This window comes from Dicentrarchus labrax, unplaced genomic scaffold (assembly GCF_905237075.1).
Source record: "Dicentrarchus labrax unplaced genomic scaffold, dlabrax2021, whole genome shotgun sequence".
Classification (NCBI taxonomy): Eukaryota; Metazoa; Chordata; class Actinopteri; family Moronidae; genus Dicentrarchus; species Dicentrarchus labrax.
The window spans coordinates 29,667,948-29,693,944 of record NW_026136705.1 but is presented as its reverse complement, the minus strand read 5'-3'; the positions used below and the strand labels follow the sequence as shown (position 1 = coordinate 29,693,944).

Sequence of the window (25,997 nt, the reverse complement as noted above, 5' to 3'; positions counted from 1 at the left end):
TCAAATTTTTTGTAGGAAAGCACAATATTGTTCTGGATGAGGACTTATGGGACTCTGTATTCTGGGTAAAGGTAAAAAAGAAAAGACAAGGGGGCTGAGGAGTTATGGTGCATGTAGGATAATAACAAAAACCTGTGAGATATGGACAGACGTTTAGGTGGACTTGGTTGGATGAGGACATTGCATATGTCTGTAAACAAACACGGCTGCATGTAGGTAAACATATAAGGCTGATTCTCTGGGGTGGATACGCTGTCTAGCTCTGTCTCTTTTTAAACACTATTTTTGCCTCGTTACCCAGCAAAGTGTGAATGAGATTATTAACATCAAAGTGTAAATGTAGAGGAACACCATGCCTCTACTTCTGTCTTTTTTTTTTTTTTGGAGGGTAAATTAGGACCTATTTCTGGCACCCATGATGTCTGTGTGAGTTGCTGACTTTATAATCCCCTGACAAAAGGCTCCACATCATATTTAAACGATTGCTTTCACGGCTGGCTCATTGTGATTTAACACACGCCCACAGCGGGATGAGGTTCAAAGTGGCATGAGGCTGCAAAGTCTCATCTGCGGCTCCACAGACGAGCTGAGGTGACATTTGCGTCGCCTGGGTGGGCAGGTGGATCAGAGACGACGCTTGTGTCCTCTCCAATGTCTGCTAGATGGAGCAGATGTGTGCACCGCTACTGTACAGGCGGCTCAAGCAGCTCCGTCCAACCCCCTACCCTTACCCCGATCCCCCCCACCCCACCCTGCTCCAGCCCCTACCACCATCACACACTAATGGTGTATTCGCCTGACTTGTAAATAGGGCCGACTGCTCTCATCTCACTGCCTTTCGTTTCAAATATTTATCCGTGAGCTGGTGAGCTAAATCGGCTCTGACAGTGAGACTGTTATTTAAGGTCGCAGACAGGCGGCTGGGTGAGAGAGAGAGAGAGAGAAAGAGAGAGAGGGGGGGAAAAAGCATCCATCCCTCGCCGGTGAAATGGGATTCATTTCCATGTGTTCATATTCTGTCATGGTTACAGGGTTTTTTTCTTTCTTTTTTTTTCACTCTGAATAGCCGCATCCGTCAGGCTACCTCTGCTCCCTCGCAACAATGTATTAGTATCCTGGCCTCGCCTCAGTGGAGAGCCAGCACTGAGAGAATTACTAGTGGACTGAAGAAAAAAACAACAACAAAAAAAAAGAAACAGTCACTGTAAATAAGCTTCGTCTGACTGCTGCAGAATTCATTTTGTGATGACCTGAATTAATGCTGTTTATTCAGCTGAGCTGAAGCGGCAGTGTAACTGCGTCGGGATAACATAATTCTCTCCCATTTCCTAAAATAAAACATGTTTTTTTCCCCGTTGTATTATACTGTAAGCTATATTTGTCCACCACAATCCTTGTAGTGGGTCAGAGGGGAAGGTTTGTGTAGGGTTTTTTTCCAGTATAGCTGTACACAGTGCAGTTGTTTTTATGGTCAGGTATGCTATTACTCTAATACAGCAGGGAGGGAGGTGGTAATATACTCTATTGTAATCTGAGAGAAAAGACGTTGGGAAATACATAGACAAGAAGAAATAATGAATTCTTCTGAGATTCAGGATGCCGATATCTCAGACAAAATGAGGAATTTATATGAAAATCTGAGCTCACACAAACACATATAACACATATATGCAAAAAAGATTTAAGACTTAAATGTAAGAAGAAGAAAAATGAAAAATGTTCTGACTAATAGGGCTACATCGATGAATCCATTAGAACAAGACATTTGAGGACGTCACCCTGGGCTTTTCTCAACATATTTAATCAATGATGAAAATAAGTCACAAATGAGGGCCCCCAATAAATAAAGGAATTTAGTAATATGCACCATGTAAACCCAATATCAGCTGAAATAAATACAGTCTTAAAACTAGATTTTGACTCAGGGAGGGTCTTTAACACCAGCCCTCATTATCAGGGAATAAAGCAGGTCACCCCTTTTAATCAGTCAGTTGATATTGTGTTTAAGTAGAGCATATTTCCATATATGACTAAAATGAATTGTAATACTAACATCCCACTGCCACACAGGGAAGCTGGGGCATTGCTCTGGGGATCTGGGACCCAGGGTCAGATGGTAATCTAGTCTTGCTATCATGCAATACAATAATAATATGTCATAACAATATTGAGAGGGAGTGGCTTGTCTATACCGTAACTCAGCAATTGGTGCTCCTGTCACACATTAATACCCCAAATCTTTTCAAATAGTTTCCATGATTAAACATGCCTGAAATGAAATCTTTAAAATGACACTGATCCCTGGGACTTCACACTCAAATTTCCTTTTTTTAATGACAAATCCTTGATGTCAATATGAACCCCTGCGGATCGGCTCTATTAGTAGTTTGGTGGAAACAGAATGACTTCAAGTGTGCTCATTTGAGAATAAAGGGACAGACACAAACGGTGATGCAAGTTGGCTGCAAATTCTTATTTGAGCATGACCAACAGAGTTGAGTAATTTTCTGACCAGAGATGCCGCTTGCAGCATTGCAGTGGTGCACCTGAGCCTCTGATGTAAAATAGGTTGGACCAGGAGGAAGGAATATTTAGTAAGGTGTGGTGGGAGCTAGCAAGTATGGCAAATTAGTAATCAGTATTAGTAATTCTAGTTAGTCAACTGTCAATATTTTATCAGACAGTTGATGTAATTAATCATTTTATTGGATTATCGTGGCTTTGAGGGAGCTCAGCTTGAAGGACAGACTCTTGATGTGTCAGTCAGTCTGTCTATCAGCCCTCACCAATGTTTGTGGATACTGTGACTGGCATAAGTTCCTTTCACAGGGTGTCTGAGCTACTGCACCTTCATGTCAAAAGGAGCTCTGGGTGTTGTGGATCTCTGATTCTGATGTCCCCCAGTGGCTTACATGTGCAGATATTTTGGGTTAAAATGGCAGCAGACCCTTGGGCTGACCCACAATACTCCAGAGGGACTACAGATCCCATCTGGTCTGGGAAGGTCAAATGATTCCCCAGAATGAGCTGGAGAATGTGGCTGTGGAGGGGCTGTGACCCAGACCTGGAGGATAATACACTATGAAGCACAGTGATGCTTCGTTTTGTATCACTGATCGAGCGCTTCCACTGACCTGTGTGTGAGCGTAGGTGACGTTTGAGTGCAGTATGGCTGGGGAAAGTCCGATTGCATTCACTGCAAATGTAGCTGCGAACGCCGGCGTGGACTTCCATGTGCTGCTGCAATGCCGTCTGGGTCTGGAAACGCTTCCCACAAAGCAGGCAAAATATGGCCATGTCCGACCCTGCAGAGCCAGAAGACACAAGGCGAGTTAGTGGTGAGAGCACAATCATATTGTGGGCAGAATGACAAAAAAAAACAGACTTAAGCAGGAATGGAAAAGCACTGTGGAGCCTGAGGTGTCACCTCTCCCCACAGCACTTCATGGTAGATAAGGCAATGCCAGCTTAGCTCAGACAAATCACACTAAAGGTTATGCATGCACAATGATTAAGACACAGTATATGCAACAACTTAGGTGCTATGTAGTAGGCTCAGACATATTACAGTCTACCAACTGTGCCTTACATGAAGAACACTGTATTTATAGGATTAAAGGTGCACACAATACTCATGTTTCAGGGTGGGTGAGTAGAGAGATAAAGATCTCCTATGCAATACTTCAATCGAATCTTGACTCCAGCGAGCACTGTGCATTTTTCTCCAGCAGAGATAAAGAGCGCACAGTTGCAAGCGCACAAACACATAAAATCACAAACAGAGGAACAGACACACACAGTTGCACGCTCTCTTGAACACACTCCCTTCACACTTTTTCAATTACCAGGCTGGGGAAAACTCTGGGGAAGGACTGAGTGTTTGGAGCTCAGTTTCTATTTCATCAGTCAATAACACATCTTTGGGGCAAAGCTGACACTAATTTAAAAATCTATGAAGAGCAGCCCGCCTCATGTTCATAACCACTGAAGGAGGAGGAGGGCCCACGACAGCCTCCACGCCAGATCAATCACTGTCTCGGCTGCTCTAAAGAACGGGGATGGTGGGAGGATGCAGCGCTGGAGGATGATGATAGGAGGAAGGATAGAGAAGAGCTGCTGGATAGCAGGTAAAGATAGGAGATGCAGTTTGTAGAAGAGGCAGGCGATTTACAAACCATGGGGGAAAAAAAAGTCTAATTTTGGTGCATGTAGGGGAGAGAAATAAATATTGACAAACCTTCCCTTTCTGACTTTAGCTCTGTCTCTATGTTTCATTTTGTTGTACAGCAGAGAAAGCAGGTGTGTCTGCAGGAGTGTAGAGTTTTCATTAGACCCTTGTTGAACACTCATGACTGAAAGCCTGAGGTACTAATCTGTCAGCTCTACAGGTAAGGAGGATGATTCCTAATATGTTGGCGACCTATTGACCTTTTCTCTAGACTCACCATCATGCTACCTTGAGGATAAAAAAACAAGCTTTGGATTTTAATTCCAACATCTCTGGAGAAATATTTTTAGCCCCACTACAATTACAATTCTCACCATTTCATGAGGACTTGTTGCTACAAATGTGGTATTCTGGGGTGCTTAAAACTAACTGGAACTAGACTGGTATCTGCAGAGGCGCCAGTTTTCTTCATGGGCACCTTGACCAAAGCACCGAATCCCTAAGGGCCCACTACATGGCATCGCATCACTCCACCATCTCTTTATATTCACACACTGAAAAGGTGGATTCATAAAGTAAATCTTCATCTTCTCCTTCACACAAAATGTCAACAGATTTTCTTTTGACATGTTTGTTTCTGTGGGTGGCGCTCTTTACCTTTCAGCGATGGTAAATGCCATTGCTCCTTCTAACTACCAGGTTCTTCCCCTGTATTTTACAAGTAAACTGAAAAGGTTAATTGCATCTCTTCTTCTGTACCACTGGACTTTTGGCACAGACCTGCAGGTGCACCGTGTCTATAAGAGTAAATGTAAAACCGTCAGTGACTGGACGTAGATTCAACTGTTAAACTTGTATCAGTTGGATTAAAAAACAAAAGAAAAAAAGTTCTGCTAACTATTCCTTCAAATCAGAATGTGCTGATGATGTACGGATCGGTCAGCAAGAAAATCATGATTCGTGAAATGCAACTAGTGCTACGTTAGTTTCCTCCTGTGTTGTGTTTCCCTCGCTCTCCTCTTCCTCCTCTCTGCTTTTATCAATGAAGAGGCTATTGACAGGGGTCGATTGCTTCTGGAATCCCTCTAGGACTCCAGGTACTTAAGTGGCTCTGATTGACAGGCATGCCTCCTATTCACTTCTGTTCTCTCTCTACCTCGCTTCCTCTTTCTTAGTTTATCGTGCATCTTAGTTCTGGCTCTGTCAGTGGACTAGCATAAGCACAGGTCTTCTTCCTCCGGGCCACTTCAGACCAAACAGTTCTCCGGTCACATTAATGTCGTAAAGTAACACGGCGTTATTGTTGTTAGGAGAGGTAGAAAATGAAAATGGCCTTAGTGGTCTGGAGACAGAATAAGTGACAGAGACACTGAGGAAGGAAGGGGGGGCGGGGGTTGAGAGAGACTTGAGCCAACAACGGAGAATTAGAGAAGGAAAAAGGTTTTGGAATGTAAAAGGTTATCAGACCTTTGACCTTAGGTCTAGGCTAAGGCGTGGACACGGTGGACATATGAAACCCAGATACTGAGACACACACACACAAAAACACACACACACACACACACACACACACACACACACACACACACACACACACACACACACACACACACACACACACACACACACAGACAGAGCTAGAGAACAAAAAGCAGAGGCACCACATGAAAAAGACTTTTACTTTGAAGTCAGGGTGGTTACAGTGTCAAGTCACACTGAGTTAAATGCCGTACGATATGTGTCAGCAAGTATGTGCTTTAAAAAAAAGTCCATCAGTCATTGCAACACAAGAGAGAGAAAAACAGCCAGTGTGACACACAGACAAAACTGTATGGATAAAGAACAAAGGTGATAAGTAGAAACTAACCACCAGAAACTGATGGATATTTAAATGTGCTACTTTTTAAATAATGCAAAGCTAAGAAATGACAACATCTACTTGTTGACCTTTGAAAAGCTGCTATTCATGGCAGCGCTACCATTCAGGAAGCCCTTGCATTCAATGAGAAAATATAAAGATGTATAGCCTGATAGGACTGATGAGGTTTTCCAGCTGTGCTTCATTAAAAAATAACTACCTCTATCCAATCAGCAGATAATAGCATATGTTTGGGGTCACCTGACACAAAAGCTTGATTCAGTACAGTCACATGGCTGAGACGACTACTATATATTTCTGAATGGTCTTTCATACTTTTAGGATGTAGAAAGTTCTTTCTATAAATATATGGCATTTTGCCCGAAGGCTTTGCAAAAACAAAAAGCCAAAAATGACAACAGGAAGGGCAGAAAGAGACAATAGTAAGAATATAGCAAATCAGCCGTCATTGGTCAAAGAAACTGGAGGCTTAACATCAAAATCTGTGAAGATTTAAATAGGAACAGGTTTCTGTTTCAGTGTCAAGTGCACAATAATGCCTCTAACAAGCTGGAATTAACAGGCGTGTTGCTTTAGCAAAGCTATTCTTAAAACTTCAAAATAGGAATAGAGGGTCTAGCACTATTGAACATACTAAGAACTGACAAATCACCGTTTAAACCTCTTCAATCTAACCACTGAGTACACTGCAGAGGGCCCAAAGAAAAACAGGCTCCCAAAATATTTAGAGGCCAATTGCAAGCCCCGTTGTGGTTCAATAATGATCTCGCGTCACTTATGCTTTAGTGGACTGGAAAATAAATTCAAAGTAGAAGTGCATTTGGGGGGAAAATGGTTACAAGAGTATTCTCCTGTCATGCAATATTATGGGGACATCAACTAAATGGAAGCTTCAATCATTTCATTCTTCTTCTTCTGGGGCAAAAAGTATTTCAAAAGTAAATAATACATTTAGTGTCTGAATTATACTGTTTTTTATCTCTGTTAACTCCAAACCTTTGAGAGGCTGAGTGGTTTTCCATCTCATTCATGACACAAGAGCTGGACTTTCTGTTGTCAAGAAGAGTCAAATGTTGATTTCTCTCAATGCCAAACAAGGACAACTACAAGGTCTTGACCAAGAAAATCGATGAATGGAAACGTATTGCTTGAGTATAGTAGCAACATAAGGAAATAACTGAAATGCAAACATGCCTGCAGGCTTCAGACTCCTGTATGTGTGAACACGTGAATTAGCATTTTCTGGCACCAGCAACCAGCATTAACTATGGGTGACATCCCACTATGTGGGAGAGCTAGTTGCTGCTCGCTATCGTTTCCCCTTCTTGTAAAAAGTAAAGTGTAGTGCGAACCCTGATTAAAATTGGACAAAATTAAGTGGTACAAACTATACAGTCAGTACAGGGAATAATGTGTGTGTGTTGCAGGAAAGTGAGTAAAGGTGTTGTCGGCCGCTGATAGATGAAGAGAGCAGTGGAGAGATAAAAAAGGAAGGAAAGGTAGGAGAAAAGTAGTTGACCCAGGAGGTCCATTACAGTGTAAAATTGAGTCAGCCCAAAGTGACACCTGAACGGAGGAGCTGGAGGAGCCAGAGTGGTGGGGGGTTCTTAGTCTCAGTCCTGTTTGGCTGTTTTGGAATAATTTACCTCCTCTAACCAGCCTCTCTCTCCTTCTCCTGCCATCTATTTATAAAGGCTCGGGCAGTTTGTGGCTGCTTGTGTGTGTGGCCGCGGCAGTGCCGGCAGTATCTTAATGGGCCTGGAGTGGCAGGGCTGCTGTTATTTAAGTGGGGGACGGACGGAGGCCGGTAATGGAGAGGAATACTCCCCGATGGGAGGTGACAGTGGCCGGATGGGCACAGAGAGAAATGGCCTCAGGGTAGAGGCTGGCCATCGAGGTAGGCACTTTTACTGATTCTGATGTGCAGCAGGGTATGTGCCCACTCACCTACCGGCTCTAAAAAAAGATTGAGAAAGATCTCCATTAACGGTCCAAAACCTTTTATAAAGATAAGGGATTAAAGTTGATTAAAGTGATTTTGGTCATGTAAGCCTCAAGAAGGTATAAAACCAAACTGTAGGCTTCACAAACATGCTAAACAATCCTCAGAGACCTAAAGGTGATAACTCTCATTCATTCTACATGCCTGTTTTACTACAGTTTATGCTCCTTTTAATGTTACGAGGCAGCCAGACTCGCAAGATCACGAGGGAATCCATCTTGCCAGGCTTCAAGCTGTGCGCTTCTGTGCGAACCACAGTGGCACCGGACCAATCAGCATCCTTTGGGGAACTACTGGCAGCTATAGCATGAGCTACGGGTGTGACAACATGTATGAGAGGTGACTGCTTGCTTGAAAAACAACAATGGCAGCCGCTAAAGAGGTTAGCATAGATGCTGCTAGCCTCAGTTATATCAGAACCAGAGAGTATAAGAGCAAAGAACGGCACTGAAGGCTGGAAAAGATGTTTTCTCTCTTCTCCCGACTGGTCTCGGTAAGAGTTTGACTACATTATATGGTTCATTGATCTGATTAGAGGAAGTTTGCCCGTGACGGTGATAGACAGATGGTTCATCCAATCACCTGCCAAGTATTTTTGCCCAAGTGCCTGCCCTTTTCCGAACAGTATCCAATGACGACTTCCCAGGTAGTCCCCTGTAATAAGTCAGGCTACTCTACTTTTAGAAACCCTGAAAACCTTGGTTGAACCTTGTAAAGGCTCCTAATCATACAAAACCAACATTTCTTACTCTAAATGTCTGTGTTTGGTTGGGGTCCTCTGGGTGCTCCGGTTTCCCCCACCATCAAAACAGATGTTAGGCTAATTTTCCAGTCAGTGTTCCTGACCAAGGCACGGTGGCTGCCCACTGCTCCTAGTATTTAGGATGGGTCAAATGCAGAGAATGAATTTCCCTACAGGGATCAATAAAGGATAACTTAAAACTTAACTCAGACACAGAACTTACTCAATGCTTTGTTCATGCATTGCTGTCTGAGAAGCTTAACAGCTGTAGTAGCTGTAATGTTTGACTTTAACAACTCAGAGACATGTTTCATGATGAGCATCACAGTCATTAAAATCCTGCTCCAAACCATCCCGAATGCTTGAGTTTCTTGGACTGTAGTCGAGACACTTAAATGCGTCCTGGCCTGCAATGCAGCGGGCTGAACAGAGGACCTGCCAGAGTTAATGAGGCAGAGAGCAGCGGGACCTCAGCACAAGGTGTTCAATCACAGGCCATTACCACAGCCCTCAACCTCTGTTACTGCTTGCTCTTGTCAATAGCAATCTATAATAAGCTATAGTTTATCTATAGAGAGGGCAGAGTAATGACTAAATGTAGGCTTCTGTATCCTAAAACACCTACATTAATTGTAGGTGTTTCAGTTTGAAGCTTAATAACAGAAACGTGATCCCAAAGTCACCACAGCACAGTGAGCTGCTGCCTCCAAGTATTGCTTAGAAACTCTGATTTCTGAGTTTTACTTCTAATAAGTATGATTCATCTTGTGCGTGAGTGTTTATACCTGACCTAGAAACAGCAGGTTAAAATAAAGTCTGATTGAAAGCTCTACAAAAAAACCTTGTGAGTGGTTTAAGTGATTTAAGATTTTTCTTTTGGCAAAAGAAATGGTTTATCATATGTTTAGGTGACCTCTCTAATAGCGAAATGGTCCCTGTAACAGATGGCTCTTATTTCTTCTCCCAGCTTGAGAGTTTTCCTTTTTGTTTGAGGTGCAATGCTAAAATGTAAAAAAAAAAAAAAATGCATCAGACATTTACTATTTCGCTTTCTTGTTGAGAAAACTTGCATCTATGTAGCACAGAGTGAAAATAGAAACCTCATTGCTCAAAGGGAATCCAGCTATCCTCAGTTGCATTTGTTGCTTTGTTAGAAAACACTGTTCTTCTAAAAAAATATTCCCTTGTTTGTGTTTGGATGATTGTGGCGGGAAGCTCTTTGTAACATGTAGCTCCAAAATCTCTAACCTATCATTTTTCCTAATAAGTCAAGGGAAATAAAGGAAGAGCCCTGACAAAGAGGAATGGCCGTTTAGATTATCAAGCTGTGCACTAATGTCAGTGTGGCTTTTTAAAAACAGGCTTTCCTTGAACTATTCTTGCCTTACACCAGCACAGGCTTCAACAATCAGTCACAACAACACCCATCCAAACAGGTGAACTGGTGAATACAGAGCTCTGCTAGCTGCCACCATCTAACTGCCAGTCACCACAAACACCAGTCACAACAGTCCTGCCTGTGTCGGCAGAGAAAGGTGTGAGAAAGCAGAGGTGACGTTCCCGCTGCTCTTTATCCTTGTCTAGACTAGAAGTGTTTGTTGTTACTCTCATCTGCAATCAGGCTTTCATGACACATCAGGTCTCAGCCGTTCTGAAAAGGTCGCCAAGCACCTTTTTACCTCCGCCTCCACGGGGCGTCGCTGGAGAAATGCATCTTGTCATGAACGAACAAATAAATGCCTTCCGTAATTTACTCTTGTATGGATCAGAAAAGGTCCCCAATAAATGTTAGGGTGCGTCCCTAACACTCAGGATGTCACACTGTAGGCATCATTTCTGGCATATCGCCGGCTAACAGGACCCCCACTGGGCAAATGTTGTTGTCTGTAACACTGCGGGGAAGCCAACAGTGCAGTCACCTTAAACCTTTACATAAAGGTGTGTCTGAGACCCCCCGCAACCACATCATGACCAACAAAAAATCATACAGCGTGTAATTCTTATCTCAACTTCAAAGCAAGCTTTAGAGGATGATCATAGTTCAAGAGGTCAGAGACATACTATACAATGAATACAAACACAACCTCTATATTTCTATGATTCACGGCTTTGTTCTCGCCAACGTCGCTCCCTCTTCTCATTCATTCTCTGTGTAGCTCAACCAAAGGTGCTCTCTCTGGCTTGCTCGAGCCGGGGAGGAGGGGCCAACTTTGAATTGTTCACAGTATGCCTCTACGAATGTTTAATAGTGGGATCAGAGAACATGAAATCTTTCCAGATGATCACTATGGCAGAATGCATGGTCATGATCGTGTTTTGACTTGAAAGCGAGACATACATGTTAAAGTGAAATTTTAGCTTGTGATCTTCCACAAAGTAGAAAACGTCTAAAGGTAATCAGACTTCCAGGGACAGGAATGTCAACAACCCTGGCATCACAGAGCCGGAAAACGACAAACTAGGAGACAGAAGACTTAAAAAGATTGCCTTGCGTTCTTTGATGTGTCCAAGATGTAGAATTGGTTGTCTTCCACTATGACAAACTACACAAGATAAAACAAGTTTCAGACAGAGCTTAGGGATTCATTTTGAACAAAGTCAAAAGGATAAAACTAAAAATACCTTGTGCTGTCATGGGAACTAATTTCTCTAATTGATTACTAGATGGTGAAATGACAAACTGGTTTTAAGACTAATTTTTGCTAATTCCTTGCTTTCCACAGCATCGGTGATTGCCTCATTATATTATGATCAAACAATTTCCCAACTCTCAGCCACTGAAAAACATACGCTTCGAAATATGTTCCAGTGGTCGCTTCAGCAGATCACCTCGAAAACCAATTTGGTTGTGGGAAGAAAAATGGCCAGCTTTTTGTTAGTGAGCATCAAAATGCACAACTACAGTTTCAAGTCGTGTATGTTTGGATGGCAGGAAAGCTACCACATGGTGCTAACAGAAGCATGAGGACTGCCAACAGGGATACAGAAATGAGGAAGTAAGCATGCTGTTAAAGTAGTTTACATAACATGCATTGCATCCGAATTACATCACTCCACACAACCTGAGCAGATCATCTCCCATGTGTCACATCTTAACTGTAGCTAATGGTTGAATTTAGGCAAGTAAACAATCTTGGTTTAAGTCAGGGATCCACTTAAGATTGCTTTACTATTTCAGGCCCTGAAGTCTGTTCGGTGTCCTAAAATTTCCCAAAATTTCCACACTAAGTAGTGTTAATTTATTATGTGGACTTTTCAGTTTCCTTTCCTTGCCAAAAACATCCTGTTTGCATTTAGAAATCATGCGCGATTCATGACTTAAAAAGAGAGCAGGAGAGGACAGAGAGTTCAGAATAGTATCTATCACCTGTGGGCTATGTTCACTGTGCATAGCCTTTCATTCAGGGTATCCTGTTATCCAACTGTGCACAGCACTCACTAACATCCTCTTTTCTAAGCTCACATTTCCAGCCTGGTTCCTCTAATGTGCTTCAAAACACAGACACATAACCCCAGAAACATGAACACAGCGGCCTAGCCTCTACCATGGCACAGTCTATGTATATTTGTGTGAACCACATGAGAAAGAAAATAAGATAGAATGCTTAGGCTACTGCTAATTCATATAAAACACCTCCACAGAACTATTTATTGATCAAACCGGAAGAGGGAGGAATGACGCTTCAATAACAGACCGAGACATCTGCATGCAGCAGGAAATGACTTGTCAGAAGCATCAATGCATTGTTCATGTCTATTGATGCATAGGTCTAATGTTATTCTAATTCTAGGTTATCAACGTGTTTTTAAACAGCCACATTTAAGACTTTTCACTTTTACATGAACAATGTATTTCACACAGTTAAAAATGAAAAGAAGAGAGAATTAAAAGTAGGTAATGACTGTTGGTGTTGATGGACATTGTCCTACAATGAAAATCAGAAATGTGCAGCAGAACCGAGCTAAAACAGAATTGCCAAAAATTGCAGTTCCTTGAACGGCCACTTGAGGATGGCTGCAAAAGTGAGTCAATCTCTATAAATTGCCATGTGAAAATGGGAAATTTCACAGCAGAAATAAATAATAAATAATAATAAATAATATTTTCAGCCTGGTACAAAAAACTTCAGTCCATCCGCTCACACCTCAGCGTTTCCTAACATGCGGATCAGGAAAGATAAATCTGAATGTTTTAGTCACAACCCATTAATACACTGAGGGCTACAGGTACAGTGGACATAGGTTTGTTTAGGGGATCAAAAGCAGAAAAGGTAGGGAACTTCTACCTTACACAATTTCTTCTTAGTATTAAATGCCACCAATAATACATGATCAACATTATATACAGAGTGGATTTTTTAGTATAAGTAAATAATATGTAACTGGGACACACTAATATATAAGTGCAATTAAACACAACAAAATGGGAAATCGAATGTTTTATAGAGAAAAATATCCTCACAAAACGACACACTGATTGCGATCAATCCAACAGCGACTTCAGAGCTTTACTTAAAGAGGATCATTTCAAAGAACCAATAACTCTCCACATTATTCATGCAGGGGGAAAAAAAACAAGAAATCAAAGAAAAAGGCTTTCTCAACTATAGGAAAATGCAACAGCACACAGTCAACACACACTCTGCCCTGCTGTGTTTTGTTTTGTTTCGTCCCTGCCTCCCTCTTCCATCGGGCAGTGATAATTCACGTCGGGCCCGCAGCAGCGCTGACATTGTAAGATGAACTGCTCCCAGCTAGATTAATGCCACCAGATGCCAGGCGAGATGCCATATTAATTACCCAGAGATAATGTCAGCACAACCATATGGCAGCTCAACTGGCCATTTAGTTGACAGGGAGAGGTCTTTATAGCAGTGCAAATTTCCTCATCTGCACGGCATCACAGCCTCGCCACATTCTCTCCCTACTGTAGCAACTGGAGCACTTCACTGCTATCTGCACATTATTGCTTACATTATTGTATCAGGATCTTGTAGGCTGTTATGAAATACAGTAATATACTACTAGGAAGACCCAGCAGTCAAATGTGTTTCAGAGTTAATTTTATTTATTTATTTATTTTAATCAAGAGATCCAGTCCAAAAAACACAAGGATATAATCCAACTAACAAGTGTTGTCTGTGCATTGCTTATTCCTCTGTGCCATAGAGCTCCATTGTTGTCCAAAAACTATTAAAAACACATCACTGAGCCACATTGTTGCACTGGGTGGCATGTTCTCCATTATCATGAACAGACACACCGTAGTTTATTGGAGTCAATCCCACATACACCGAGCTGCAGCCGTAAATACTCACTAGAGCACCAAATATGTATTAATCTGCAGATGGAAATAGTCCCCAACAAATGCACTGTTTACTCCTGTTTGAGTAATGTTTGCTAAAAACTACACTGCCCATCTGTTTCAGGAAATTGCTGAGGCTTTTTCAACAATGAAACGATATATTTGTGACCCATTTCTAAAATACTGCATCTTCAGTAGTGACAAATAGGCTCGGGGCTTAGAGCCTTAGACATAGGGAAGTCAGAATGTATGGAGAGATAGGCTAACGCGTTTTGGTTTTATAATGGGGTTTGTTGACAACGAGAAAAATAAAGAGTAATCCCTGTAAAATACACCAACTAAAATGCAATAACTTCTTTCAGTGAACCATACAGGACATGTATATAGAGAAAGGCAAATCTGTTTACCTATAAAATGGCCCCTGAAAGGTTTTCAGATCTTAAATATACATCCAACCCACCTTCAAGAACCGTTAAAGACATCTCAAACCCTTCGCCTGCACGACTGCAGTGGGTATAAATTCTGAAATGTCAGTAGAATTTATTTACCAGCATGTGTTTGTTTTTTTCCTCACCACCATGCTGACTGTAAAGATCATAAACGATGCAAGCTGGGAATTAATGTCAACGTGAGAAGCAGTGGCAAAGCCCTTTACCATGATTTACAGTTGCACCGCCGGCCCCTTCTTGTTGTGGACTTGTGGATCATTTACAAAGACGGACCATGCTTGCCATCCAATCCACCCGCCCTCCCACCACCACCACCACCACCGCCGGAGCACCCACCTACCCCACCCTCCAATCCCCACAAATCCGATTTAATCAGACAACTTGTGCAGTGTGGCTCGGAGTAAGAAAAAGGATAATTAGTAAACAGAGGAGCTACTCGCCAGGCTTCATTGGCATTCGCACCGGGTTACTGTGTCGCATTTAAAATGCAGTCTGATGAAGTCTACAGAATCAAACCATTTGTTACTCCTATTGAGGAGGCTTCGGGCTACTGGCAATTAAATTGGAATTAGCGCTGGGGAATGAGATACGGCAGATTCATACCAAGGAGAGGAGGGAGGGAGGGAAAAGGAAACAGAGAGAGTGCTCTGTCTGGACCTGGCTCTGCTCTACAGTGGGTCAAATCTGGAAGTGATTCGGTTTCCTTTACTTTTGTTTATTTCCTGCATGACTTCAGTTATCATTTTTATAACTAAAACCCTCCACCCAGCCCTGAAGTCTCTTATAAATCTCTTGTTACTGAAGTAATAAACAGATTTATATACTTCTAAAAAGAAAAAGTGACAAACAAAAGTGGGGATTTATCAAGAATAAAAAGGATAAATGGGCGGCTTTGAGTGTCCTTAATATCTTAGGGCTTTAACTTGGTAATATAAGTATATATACACCAAATAAAAACAGACATATGACTGCACTTAAACTCTGAGTCTTTGAGGAAGAGAGTGAAGAAACAAAGAGATGCCATTTGCTCTGCCACAGCTGACTGGGCACAGTGGAGCTCAGCATGGAGAGAGTGCTGGTCCACTGGCAGAGGGAGGAAGAGAAGGGAAGAAGGGATAGATGGATGGAGGGAGGGAAGAGAGGTGGTGGTGGTGGTGGGGGGGCAGATAAATGAAGTGGAAATGAGAGGGAACAGCTCCTGTGCTACAGCTGGCCTCCCTAACTCTCAGCCAGCCTGGCCATGACAACTGGCTCGCTCTGCCTCTGCCGGTCGGGGGGGGGGGCTCCCGTTTCAACAGGAGCCGTTGGGCCCAGGATGTACAACTGGTGAAGGGCCAGCAGGGACCAGTGAGGATCTGACTTCAAACTTTCAAAATATAAGTTGTGATGATGCAGTAATCGTGGGAGCGTGTTCATACCGCTCGGTGCGTCAACAGGAGTGGCGCGTGGTTCTATTTTCTATTTCTCCTCTTCAAACCAGCTCAAATGAAGTGTGACACCCGGAAATGATGAATGGTAAATGAACTACATTTATATAGTGCCTTAGTCTTCCAACCACTCAAGCCCTTTACATTACGTCACCCATTCACACACACAGCCATTGGGAGCAATTTAGTGTTCAGCATCTTGCCCAAGGACACTTCGACTTGAGGACTGGACGGATTGAAGCGATCTGCCTTTAAGCTGCAGCCTTCCACAGTTTGAAATGATGACGTGGGACTAATTGACGAAGTAGAGCGGCACGATGCAAAGCAACATGTTCTTAAGGTTATCCTCAAAAAGGACGAGGTTGGGAAGGCAATCAGGGAGCTGTTGGGAAGTGACTGTCCTCCAACGATGTAGAAACAAGGCTGACAAAAGGTTGTCGCTCTGACACCGCCTGTAGAATATCTGCTTGGGCTCGGAGACCACACATTTATAAAGTGTTGTTTTTTTTCTCTATTACTACTACGAATGAACACATCGTTGGATGATATGAAAAGTACTGTGCACGAGTTGCTGCTTTTCATTGTCAATACAAAGCGATACAGTGCTTATATTCTCAGTTCTATAAGACAATATGCACTGTGTGCACCAATGTCACCAAATACTAAGACAAATACTTGTACATTTAATAACGGTGTCTAACAGAGCATTAATGTCAGTGCTAAATTTAAAATGTTTGCTTAATTTTCATTGCGACCTTTCCGAAATTACTGCTGAATAAAATGTGCTTTTAGTGAGAAAAAACAGTAAACCAGATGACCATTATCATAGCAAAGTGCGTGTCTGCATGCGTGTTTGTACATAAATGCACATATGCGCTCATATGCTTCATTCTCAAGGTTAAATACAAAGATGTTGTTCAAGCGAAGTCCATTACTGCAGGAAACCAATGAAAATAAATGACAGCATTCAGTGGGAGGTTCGAGTATCCCACGGAGAAATTTGCACAGCTCAGTCATTTGTATAGCCAGTTTTCTCCACATAAAATGCTCAATTGTGTGTTTACAGATGAAGCACCACATTTGAGTGCAGCCCTATTTTTCTCTTTAACAGGATATGGAGACGTTTTCGCTCTAAATATATCAGTGAATCTGTCGGCTGATGTAAATCCCTGTCACCAAGATTAATGATCTCGAACATGAAAAAAAAAAAAAAAAAAAAAAACCCTCTCAGATCTTATTCTGAGACACTGATTCACTGGGTACAACAATAAGGGCTTTACAAGGAGCTTTATACAAATGTAAACATTAAAAAGACTTCTGCTTTCATAGCAGAACACTGAAAGGAGAAAAAGGGACTTAAAACAAATCCTATTTAAAAGGACCTGAAGACTAATAAAGGTTTTCTTTAGAGTTGGAGACATATATGAGCAGGAAGACGAGCAGGAAGTGCCCAAGATGATTCAAAAAGTGGCAAAAATGTCACCTCAGATTGGTCTGTGTCTACTAGAAGTCAACTTTCTACTCTCACCATTTTTAGACTAATTTCCTTCCTGTCTGATCACTGTCTCTTCCCGTACAGCCTCAAACAAACAAACACAATTTTGTCCATTATTTGGTTTCCTTAAACACCTCAAAGAGAACCTGTCTGTCGATGTATTATCACCCTTCCTCACATCACGTATAATTTCAAAGCAAAAAGGATGCGTGGCCGATTGTCTTCAAACATCATGTTTAGCCATATCCAAACATGGAATTGAAGATAATATCAACCCACACAAAATACAGATAGGAAAATATTTTTCAACAAAGCATACGGTAAACATATAGATAGGAAAGGGCCTTTTAAATCAATTAGAGGTAGAGAAATGAAAATCCCTATGATGTTTAAAGTGGAAGCAAAGAATGCCCATCACCTGTTGAGTTTAAGCAGTTATATGCCACAAAATAAAATGTTATTTACTATTTTGTGGTAAGTGATATTTGTTTCTTCTATTCAGTTATAAAAGTCAAATAAATGAGAAACTGTGTGTGTACATGTCTCCTGTCATGAGGGCTTAAACGTGGAGTTTCAAAATATTCGAAAGCTTTTTTGTGCTTTTAAACAAGAGAAAAGGTTTAATAGTGTGGAATGTGAGCTGTACTCACATTATTTAGTCATACTGATTTGATTTTACACACTTATATTAAGTCGATATATTGACTCTAGCACACAATGAAAATTACTGGCAAAAGTTTAATCTAATTAGACATATTTTAATTAACAAGAAATCATTCTTTTTTACATTTAGTCACCTGCTGTGTCATGTTTGGCATACAAAAACTGTTTCACTGAGAAATGTAATCAAAAAGCTCTGGTTTGTACTTATTTTTTCCACAGGTTTTATGATTCTGTTCACTTCCTCTGCAGGTAAAAAGGAACAGATAGGCTTCCTAGTCATTCTTTGTATTTATTTAAGTGATGTTCTGTGTTTGGAGCTGTTTTTATGTTTACCTTACAACAACAATGTGTGTGGGGGGGCAATCAAATTCTATTAAGGACACCAAAAAAAAATCCCTGCATTATAGTTTTTAGGATTCTTCCTGTTTAATTCCTGCGTCTGGCTCTTTGTCTGAGGTTGTTTGTTCATTTGTGTCGCTTTTTGTTTTCCTAATCTAAAGCTTAAAGTAAAAAAAAAGTTTAAAAAAAGTTTATAAAAAGTATAAAAAAAAGAGTCACATTTCCCACTCACAGAACACTTTCTACTCCCTCAGAATAAAAAGAGTTTGTGGGCCACACGGACTGGGAGTGACTTACCCAACTCCACCCAAACCCTGTCAACCTCCCGTCACCCCCCACCTTTACCCCCTGTCCTGCAAAGGAATCCCAAATCTCTCCTCGCCTTCCCAGGATTTATTCTTCTCACTGGCCATCTGGACAGTGGGGGCAGACAATGTAAAAGGAAAAAGGGGGCTGGGGGGGACGGGGTTGCAAACCCACATTAGTCACAGGCTCTTAGGTCCTTCGACCCATACACACATATACACACCCACACAAAAAGGCTGAAGCCAAATGACCCCAGCTCCCCCTTACTTTTTTCCCCTCACTGTGGCTGCTGACATCGTCTTTCCTGCTGGACAAAAGGCTTTTAGCACCTCACTCTACTGTCCTGACCACAGCACACACACACACACATACCCAGCACCCTCCATCCCTTCTAACACAGACACGCTGGACAGGATAGGGTGTTTGTTTTGTTTTCTCAGACGGCTTGGGAAGAAGGGAAGGGAGGGGTGGGAGAAAAGGAGCCAGGGATGAGGGGAGAAGGAGACTATCTGATGGGTGTAACTTTAAAAAGTAGAGCAAATCATACGTGAATGCTCAGGGAAAAGCATAGCCAAATCGCCGCTGAATGATAAAGGTATTAGGTACAATAGGGATGGCATGCTTCTCGGCCGGCTTAATGTAGTTAGCGTAGAGGCTTTTGTTGGGAGTAGCAGAGGATGAGTACAGGGGTGGAGGTCTGAAAGTAAAGTCACAGTGCTCGACAAGCATCCATTGTTAGGGAGGTTTGCATTTAACACACATACAGGAGGTTTTATGCTCCTGAAGAAATGCAGCAAAATTAACACAGAGAGCAGGTGAAGGCTGCGCCCCTTTTCTGCTGCGAAACAGTCGTCAACACGGCACAAGGAAGCGGCGGGGCCCTGACACCGCGGCGCTGCAAGGTCCTTTCTCAGCCAACGCCAGGAGGTAACAATACAGCGGGAGGAATAATCACCTGAGTTCACCTCAATGAGATCAAGATGCTGCCCACAATAGCTTTTGTAGGAAATCAGAAAAACATAATTGCACTAACAAGTGCGATGGTGAAGAGGGGAGAGAGCAGGAGATAAATTAGTAAGCAGTGAGCAGCAGTAAATAAAATAAGCATCAGCAGGCAGGGGGTTGGCGAGGATGCAGAGGAGAAATATTCTACAGTAATTTAGTTACAATTCTGATTAATATCGCAGTTTCAAGTGAAAAGGAATTATGTTCTGAGAGGAAGAAATTATAGAAAATAGAATTATTACTAAGATTTAAGTCAGACTTTATTTCTTAAAATGACTATTTTAAAATGAGCTTAAAGAGGAGAATTCATTATGTTGTGTTTCTTATTGTGCTCTATAGCTGGATACTGGCAGGGCTGCACGGCATGGGTGTGGGTATTTTGACAGATAATGTGATTGTGTTATGAGTCACGATCAGTGGGAATGATCATTTTCACTGAAACAAAAAATGTAAAAAACATGAAGTGTGAAGTTTGTTGGGGTCTGTACCAAACAAACATGTTTTGTTGCATCTGGAGAACAAGACTTGTAGGCCAGAGCATATCTGCAGCACCACAGTACTTCACATTTTAGCAAATAAAACTGCAGCTTCTGTGTTTTCTTTGTTGCACTTTCAATAATTTTTTGATTCATTTTGCAGCCCTAACACATGGGTTGCAATTACCTGCCAATAAAGGTGTGAAAATGAACCGAATCAAAGACTAAGCATGACTGCATCTGCCTAAAGTCAGCAATTCTCTGCATTATATTTACTCTAACAACAGTATGTTGACATGGTTGATGTGTTTCATCATCTGGTTCATTTTAAGACAGCCATTTTGGGTGAACTGCAGTGAAAATTGGAATTTACTAATTTAGGCAAGTTAATTACAAACTACTGTACACCACGGTGTGTTTTAAACAGTCTGAGACAAAACAAAAAGCTAATGATTCATATCATTTTTAAGGCCCCGTTAGTGTGAAACATCTGGCTGATAACATCCACTTACTGTGATGCATGTGCGCAAAGTTAAATTGGTGATTATAGGTGCTCAGACGGCATTCAGGTGGGTTTACTGCACCCCACCAGAGACCACATTTAATACAAATCTAAGCATGCTGAAATATGCATTCATTTGTACATTTTATGTGTCCATTTCCATCGAACAGCAGATTTACATTTGCTTAAAGTGCTTTTAAAGCCGTCTCCCAAACAAGTGGTGAGTGAATGCAATAAAGAGGAGTTCAGGCAGCTGTGACCTTGGAGCCAAACTGCGAGCGGCCGACGTGACTTTGTGGGCTGGAAGAAAAGCCTTTATTTATAGATCAGCTGAGTGTCGATCAAACTCCATCGAGGGGAAAACGCCAGCCGTCGGAGAGGAGGAGGAGGGAAAATGTGTGTGTGTGTCTGTGTGTGTGAGGGAGTTGCTGGGAGGGTTGCTTTTTGAAGAACTAATACAGTGGTGTGCCTCAATCTCACTTAATTCCATTTAAAGGAAATTGATTTGGAGGTGGGGGGTGGGGGGTGGGGGGGAATCGAGGGGAGTGCTTTCTCCATTGCATTTGTGATGAAGTCTTGGCCTCGTTTCATTCATTTGTTTCCTTTCTGGTGCTACAGTAAGTGTGCTATTGTGCTATGATATACAGTAATAAGGAAAAAAACGAGATGAAACTTTAATGATCCTTGTGGGGGGAAGTGGCTCACTGCAGCAACAAGTAGGGATGGAAAAAATGGAGCATAAATATTCAAACAGAATATAAATAAGGATTACAGCCGAATGGGGTTATGCAGCACAAATACATGCAACAGCTCATATCAACACTGGAACATGCATGAGAACTGTGGGACAAGGATGGAATACAACTCCCACTCCAACACTGTAGGAACACACTAATGGTGTCTACGCAAGTTCCTAAAATACTGTTTTTTCTGTAAGAGTCTTACGAATGTCTTTTCAAATACTTGAAATATCCTGGACTCTGGAGAATGTTAGAATTATTCATCTTCAGGCATCTCATTTAAGTTATTTATAAATGTATTTAAAGCTTAGAAAGCTATTTTGTTACGACAGCGAGTGCAATAAAAACAATAAAGTACTGTACTGTAACTTGCTTGTTATGTATTAAATATTGGATTCCAGATCAATATAAAAGCTAAAACGTTCACCCTAACTGTCCTAACAATACACAGGTAATAATGTACAACGTATATATATATATATATATATTGTTTTTCCTGCTGTACATTATTCCCTTATAGACCTTATAATTAACATAATTAATATAGTTCACTGTATTCTTTTATTTTCATAATACTCATTATATTATAAATGATCAGTGGCTTTCAAACTTTAAAAAGGTGAGCCAAAATCTCAAAGCACAGCTGAATTCATACCCGAGCAAAACAGCCTCTATAACATGTGTTATCACATTTATTTTTATTTACAGATGCCAAATAAAATTTGACAACCAGTCATTAAATATTTCTTTTACTGAAAAATTTAAGAATTTCTTTCGAACTAAAATTGCATCAAAGCAGCAAGTCACCCATTTGAACCTGAAAGGTCACTAATAATGAGGTAATGGAACTACAGAGTACTGATATAGTAAATTATATTTGTATAGTTGTATATTGCTTATTATTTATCTATAATACTGTATTTATGGTTTAGAGGAATACTGAAACAAAACCTGCATATTATTCACATTTCAGTGAATTACATGGCAGGATCTGATAAAAAAAACCCAACATGAATATAAACCCCAAAAAATTATTGCATCTTTCAAACCTTGTTACATTAATTTATTGCTGCAATGGCCCAGTATCCCCGCTGTTTTCCTTATATAATAAATACTAATCAATTCTCTTTGAATGATGTAGGAGAATATTGTATAATCACCATTTATAATTAAGTCATATTAAAGATAATTACATGACAAACGAGGACTATTCCAGCAAAAGGAAGCTGTTAGCGATACTGCTTGTGTTTCCAACAATCGAAGGGTTACTGCCTGCAGCAAACTCCCTGGACATGCACATACTACTACAGGCTCATCCTCACACAAAGCCAATATTTTATTTCTGCATGACAAAGAAAACAGAGAAAAAAGACAATCCTACCACACATCTAATTTGTGGCTTTGATTGAATTCCTATCTTCATCTTTTTCAGGGGGGAACTCCACTTTTTCACAATATCACCGGGCAGCTTGTAGATTTAGTCATTTCGCTGCGTGCATGCTCAGGCAGATGAGAGCAGAGGAGGTTCATGTTTTCCACATTTGTACGGCAAAAATCAAAGGCAGCTGAGAAACTCAGCGAGGCTCAAAAGCTTCTCAGACACAAAGAGAGAGAGGAGAGAAAACAAGTGTATTCAGTGCCAGGACTGTTAACAACCACCTGTATCTGCCCACCTGTGGTTTCTAAAATAGCTCACAGAAAGAGCCAGTACCCAGGAGGAATTAAAACTAATCCTAAAATTATCTTTGAAAAATGAAGACTATGGAAAATATTCACTCAGAGACATTAGGCTTGGAACAAACGTGCAATCACTCTCGTATATGTTTTTACCACGAGTGTATACTACAAATTCACAATCCAAAACGCTGCCAAATTCCACTGAGCTAAGCTGAATATTCTCACTCTTGATGATCAAACTGGGATTCACTGAAGGCAGAAATGAAATCATTACTAAAAGACCATCATCTTAAGCCTCCATCTCTGGAGAGAAGTGAGGAGCCTGCTGCCCCAGATTGCCTAAAAATGCAGATAAGAAACAATCCTGCACCAGAAATTGGTCCTGCAGGACTATTACATTGGAGAGATTAGTGGAAGATAATCATATAATGGCGATGATAGCACCGATCGCAACAAAACGACCCCATAAAGTCACCTCTGAATAAAGAACAGGCGATACAGATGAGTGGGAATAAAGCAGTAAAGCGTTTGTGCTGGGTAGCATGTGTGAGGCAGCTGTGAGAAGGGCTCAGCACCACCTCTGGCCAGCAGGGGGCGCTCCTCTGTCTCCACACACACTCACTGACTGGTTCCCACTGGAGAGCCAGAGCAACGGGGAAGGGGAGAAGTCCTCACATGACCTTCCAGTTCACAGGAGTTTGCCTCCAGAAAAAAAAAGCCTCTTATATGGTATACGGTAAGACTTAACAGCCTCAGTGTCCGCCGCCGAGACACTTAATGGCTGAGAATGGAGATTAGAAAGTAGTTTAGAGGGTCAGGTGTTTGTTGCAGAGCACCGGGGTCACTCAGGGTAAATGCTGTTTCACTTACATGGGCACAGTCTTGTGAAACTCAGGTATACACCAAACATGTATTAACAAGAGAGGTGATCTAATATCAGCCTCGAGGACTCTAAGACTTGTTCTCAGTGCATTTTGTCTTTGTTTAAGATTTTGCTGGAAATTAACTTAAACAAGACAGTCTGAGGCATTTGACTGCCAGAGAAATGACTTCATTAGGGAAAATTCTTTTAAAAAAAACCGTTTAAACTCATTCCAGTTTTATTAAAATCGGATTTTAGGAGTTAGTATCAGACTGAATTTCTGGTTAATTTGGAGATTTTCTGATCATAAAAAGCTAAATGAAACTGTAGAAGCAGCAAATATTAATTGGATACATCAAAGAAGAAATTAAATTGGGGTTATAGAAACATACTAGACAAACTAGAAACTAAATATGTACAGAATAATGAATAAAAATGTGCAGAAACGCACAGCACTGATATGTCATTCAATAAAAAAACATAACACCTCACAATGAACTGCAGACTAATAGAATAGTTATATATAAAGCAGGTCTGGTTGTACTTTTAAAAGTTTTATTTTGCTTTTTATTTTGTGTTTGTATGGTGTTTTTCTTTCAAAAAATGTGAAATAATTTTGAAAAAAAGACATAAAACTAAATAATTTGGCTTCATAACATTCAGTAGCTCCACACAGAACTCCCAGAACATTTCAGGGTTCATTGAATGACCCTTATTAACTCAATACGGGGTCTTCTAAGGAATCCCCTTAAGTATTTCTTCTTATTTTTAGGTTGGAAAATAAAACAGTAATAGTCAACAATCAACAAGAATCAACAATCAAAACATCAGCATAAACAACAACTTCCAAAAAATGTAATGAAAGTTAAAATATGCTATTCCTCTTTTTGCTTGGGACCCCCCACAACCCACTCAAGGTTCATTAAGGAAATCCCACTACAGGGAAACCCTTTAAGGTGAGTAAAAGTAGCAATGATACAATGATAGGGTACCATTAGAGGGTAAGAGTGGCGACCCACAATGCAATAAACCTCCCTCTCCTGCCTGTGGCGCTCATTTGTTCCTGTGTGAAACCCTAAAAACAAATGTATAGTTTCACTTTTAGGGACTATTTTTCGCAGCGGATTAATACATTCTTGGTTCTGTTGTGGGTGTTTACAGCAGCAGGACAGTGTGTGTGGGATTGAATCAAAATAAACTGCAGTGTGTGTGTTCATGGCGATAAAGAAACATGTCGTCCGGTGCAACAGTGTGACTCACTCGTGTGTTTTAATCGTTGGAGCTAAATATGGAGCTAAATATACGAAGCTATATCAGGACTACACTGGCAATATTTGTTAGTGGGATCAATTCATTGGTTGACAATATGAAAAATAGAACAGCCTTTCCCTTTTTACCTCTTGAAGCAGAAAGATTCTGTGATGAGCCTTTTATTTGTTCCTTGAGCGTCATTAAGAATCATTAGGGATCTTAATGAAAGACTTTGTGAGATTTGTGTGTAATGGAAAACAATGTGTAACTTGTTGTCAGCATCTTCCCACTGCGTCTTCCTCATCGCCCCGCGTTACCGCTTTGTGTCTGCTCTGTCGTCTCTATCTTTAGCTCTTCCTCTCTTCCTCTACCTCTCTGTCTTCAGGCCATATTTCTCCCCGTGGACAGAGCCCAGGAAATTATAGTGTGGTGTGGGAGGGAGACACCACTAGCTCTCTGACCCAGACTTGCTGCTATAAATCCACACTTTTTTGCGGGACGGGGGAGGGGGGTTCTCCCACCTCGACCCCAACGCTTCCTCCATACATCTGGCCTGCGAACGCACTCGACAGCAACACACACCAGACACAAACGCAACCTCTGGGTGGGCAGCAGGGAAGACAGAGCCGGCGTTTCTGCGACTTTATGCATGTGACTGAGCAGCAGCATGCAGCCACAATGGGCTGATCTGTAACAAAGATTCTGTCTG

General features: G+C 41.3%; 1 protein-coding gene across 3 annotated transcripts in view; it reads right to left on the bottom strand.

Moving 5' to 3' along the window:
• The window catches only part of zbtb16a (zinc finger and BTB domain containing 16a), a 154,557-nt gene that overhangs the window by 17,526 nt on the left and 111,034 nt on the right, over positions 1 to 25,997 (bottom strand). For all 3 annotated transcript variants that reach the window (XM_051402027.1, XM_051402028.1, XM_051402029.1), the window contains exon 5: positions 3,135 to 3,305. In XM_051402027.1, coding sequence (XP_051257987.1) covers positions 3,135 to 3,305 — 171 coding nt within the window. The remainder of the gene's footprint in view (positions 1 to 3,134; positions 3,306 to 25,997) is intronic.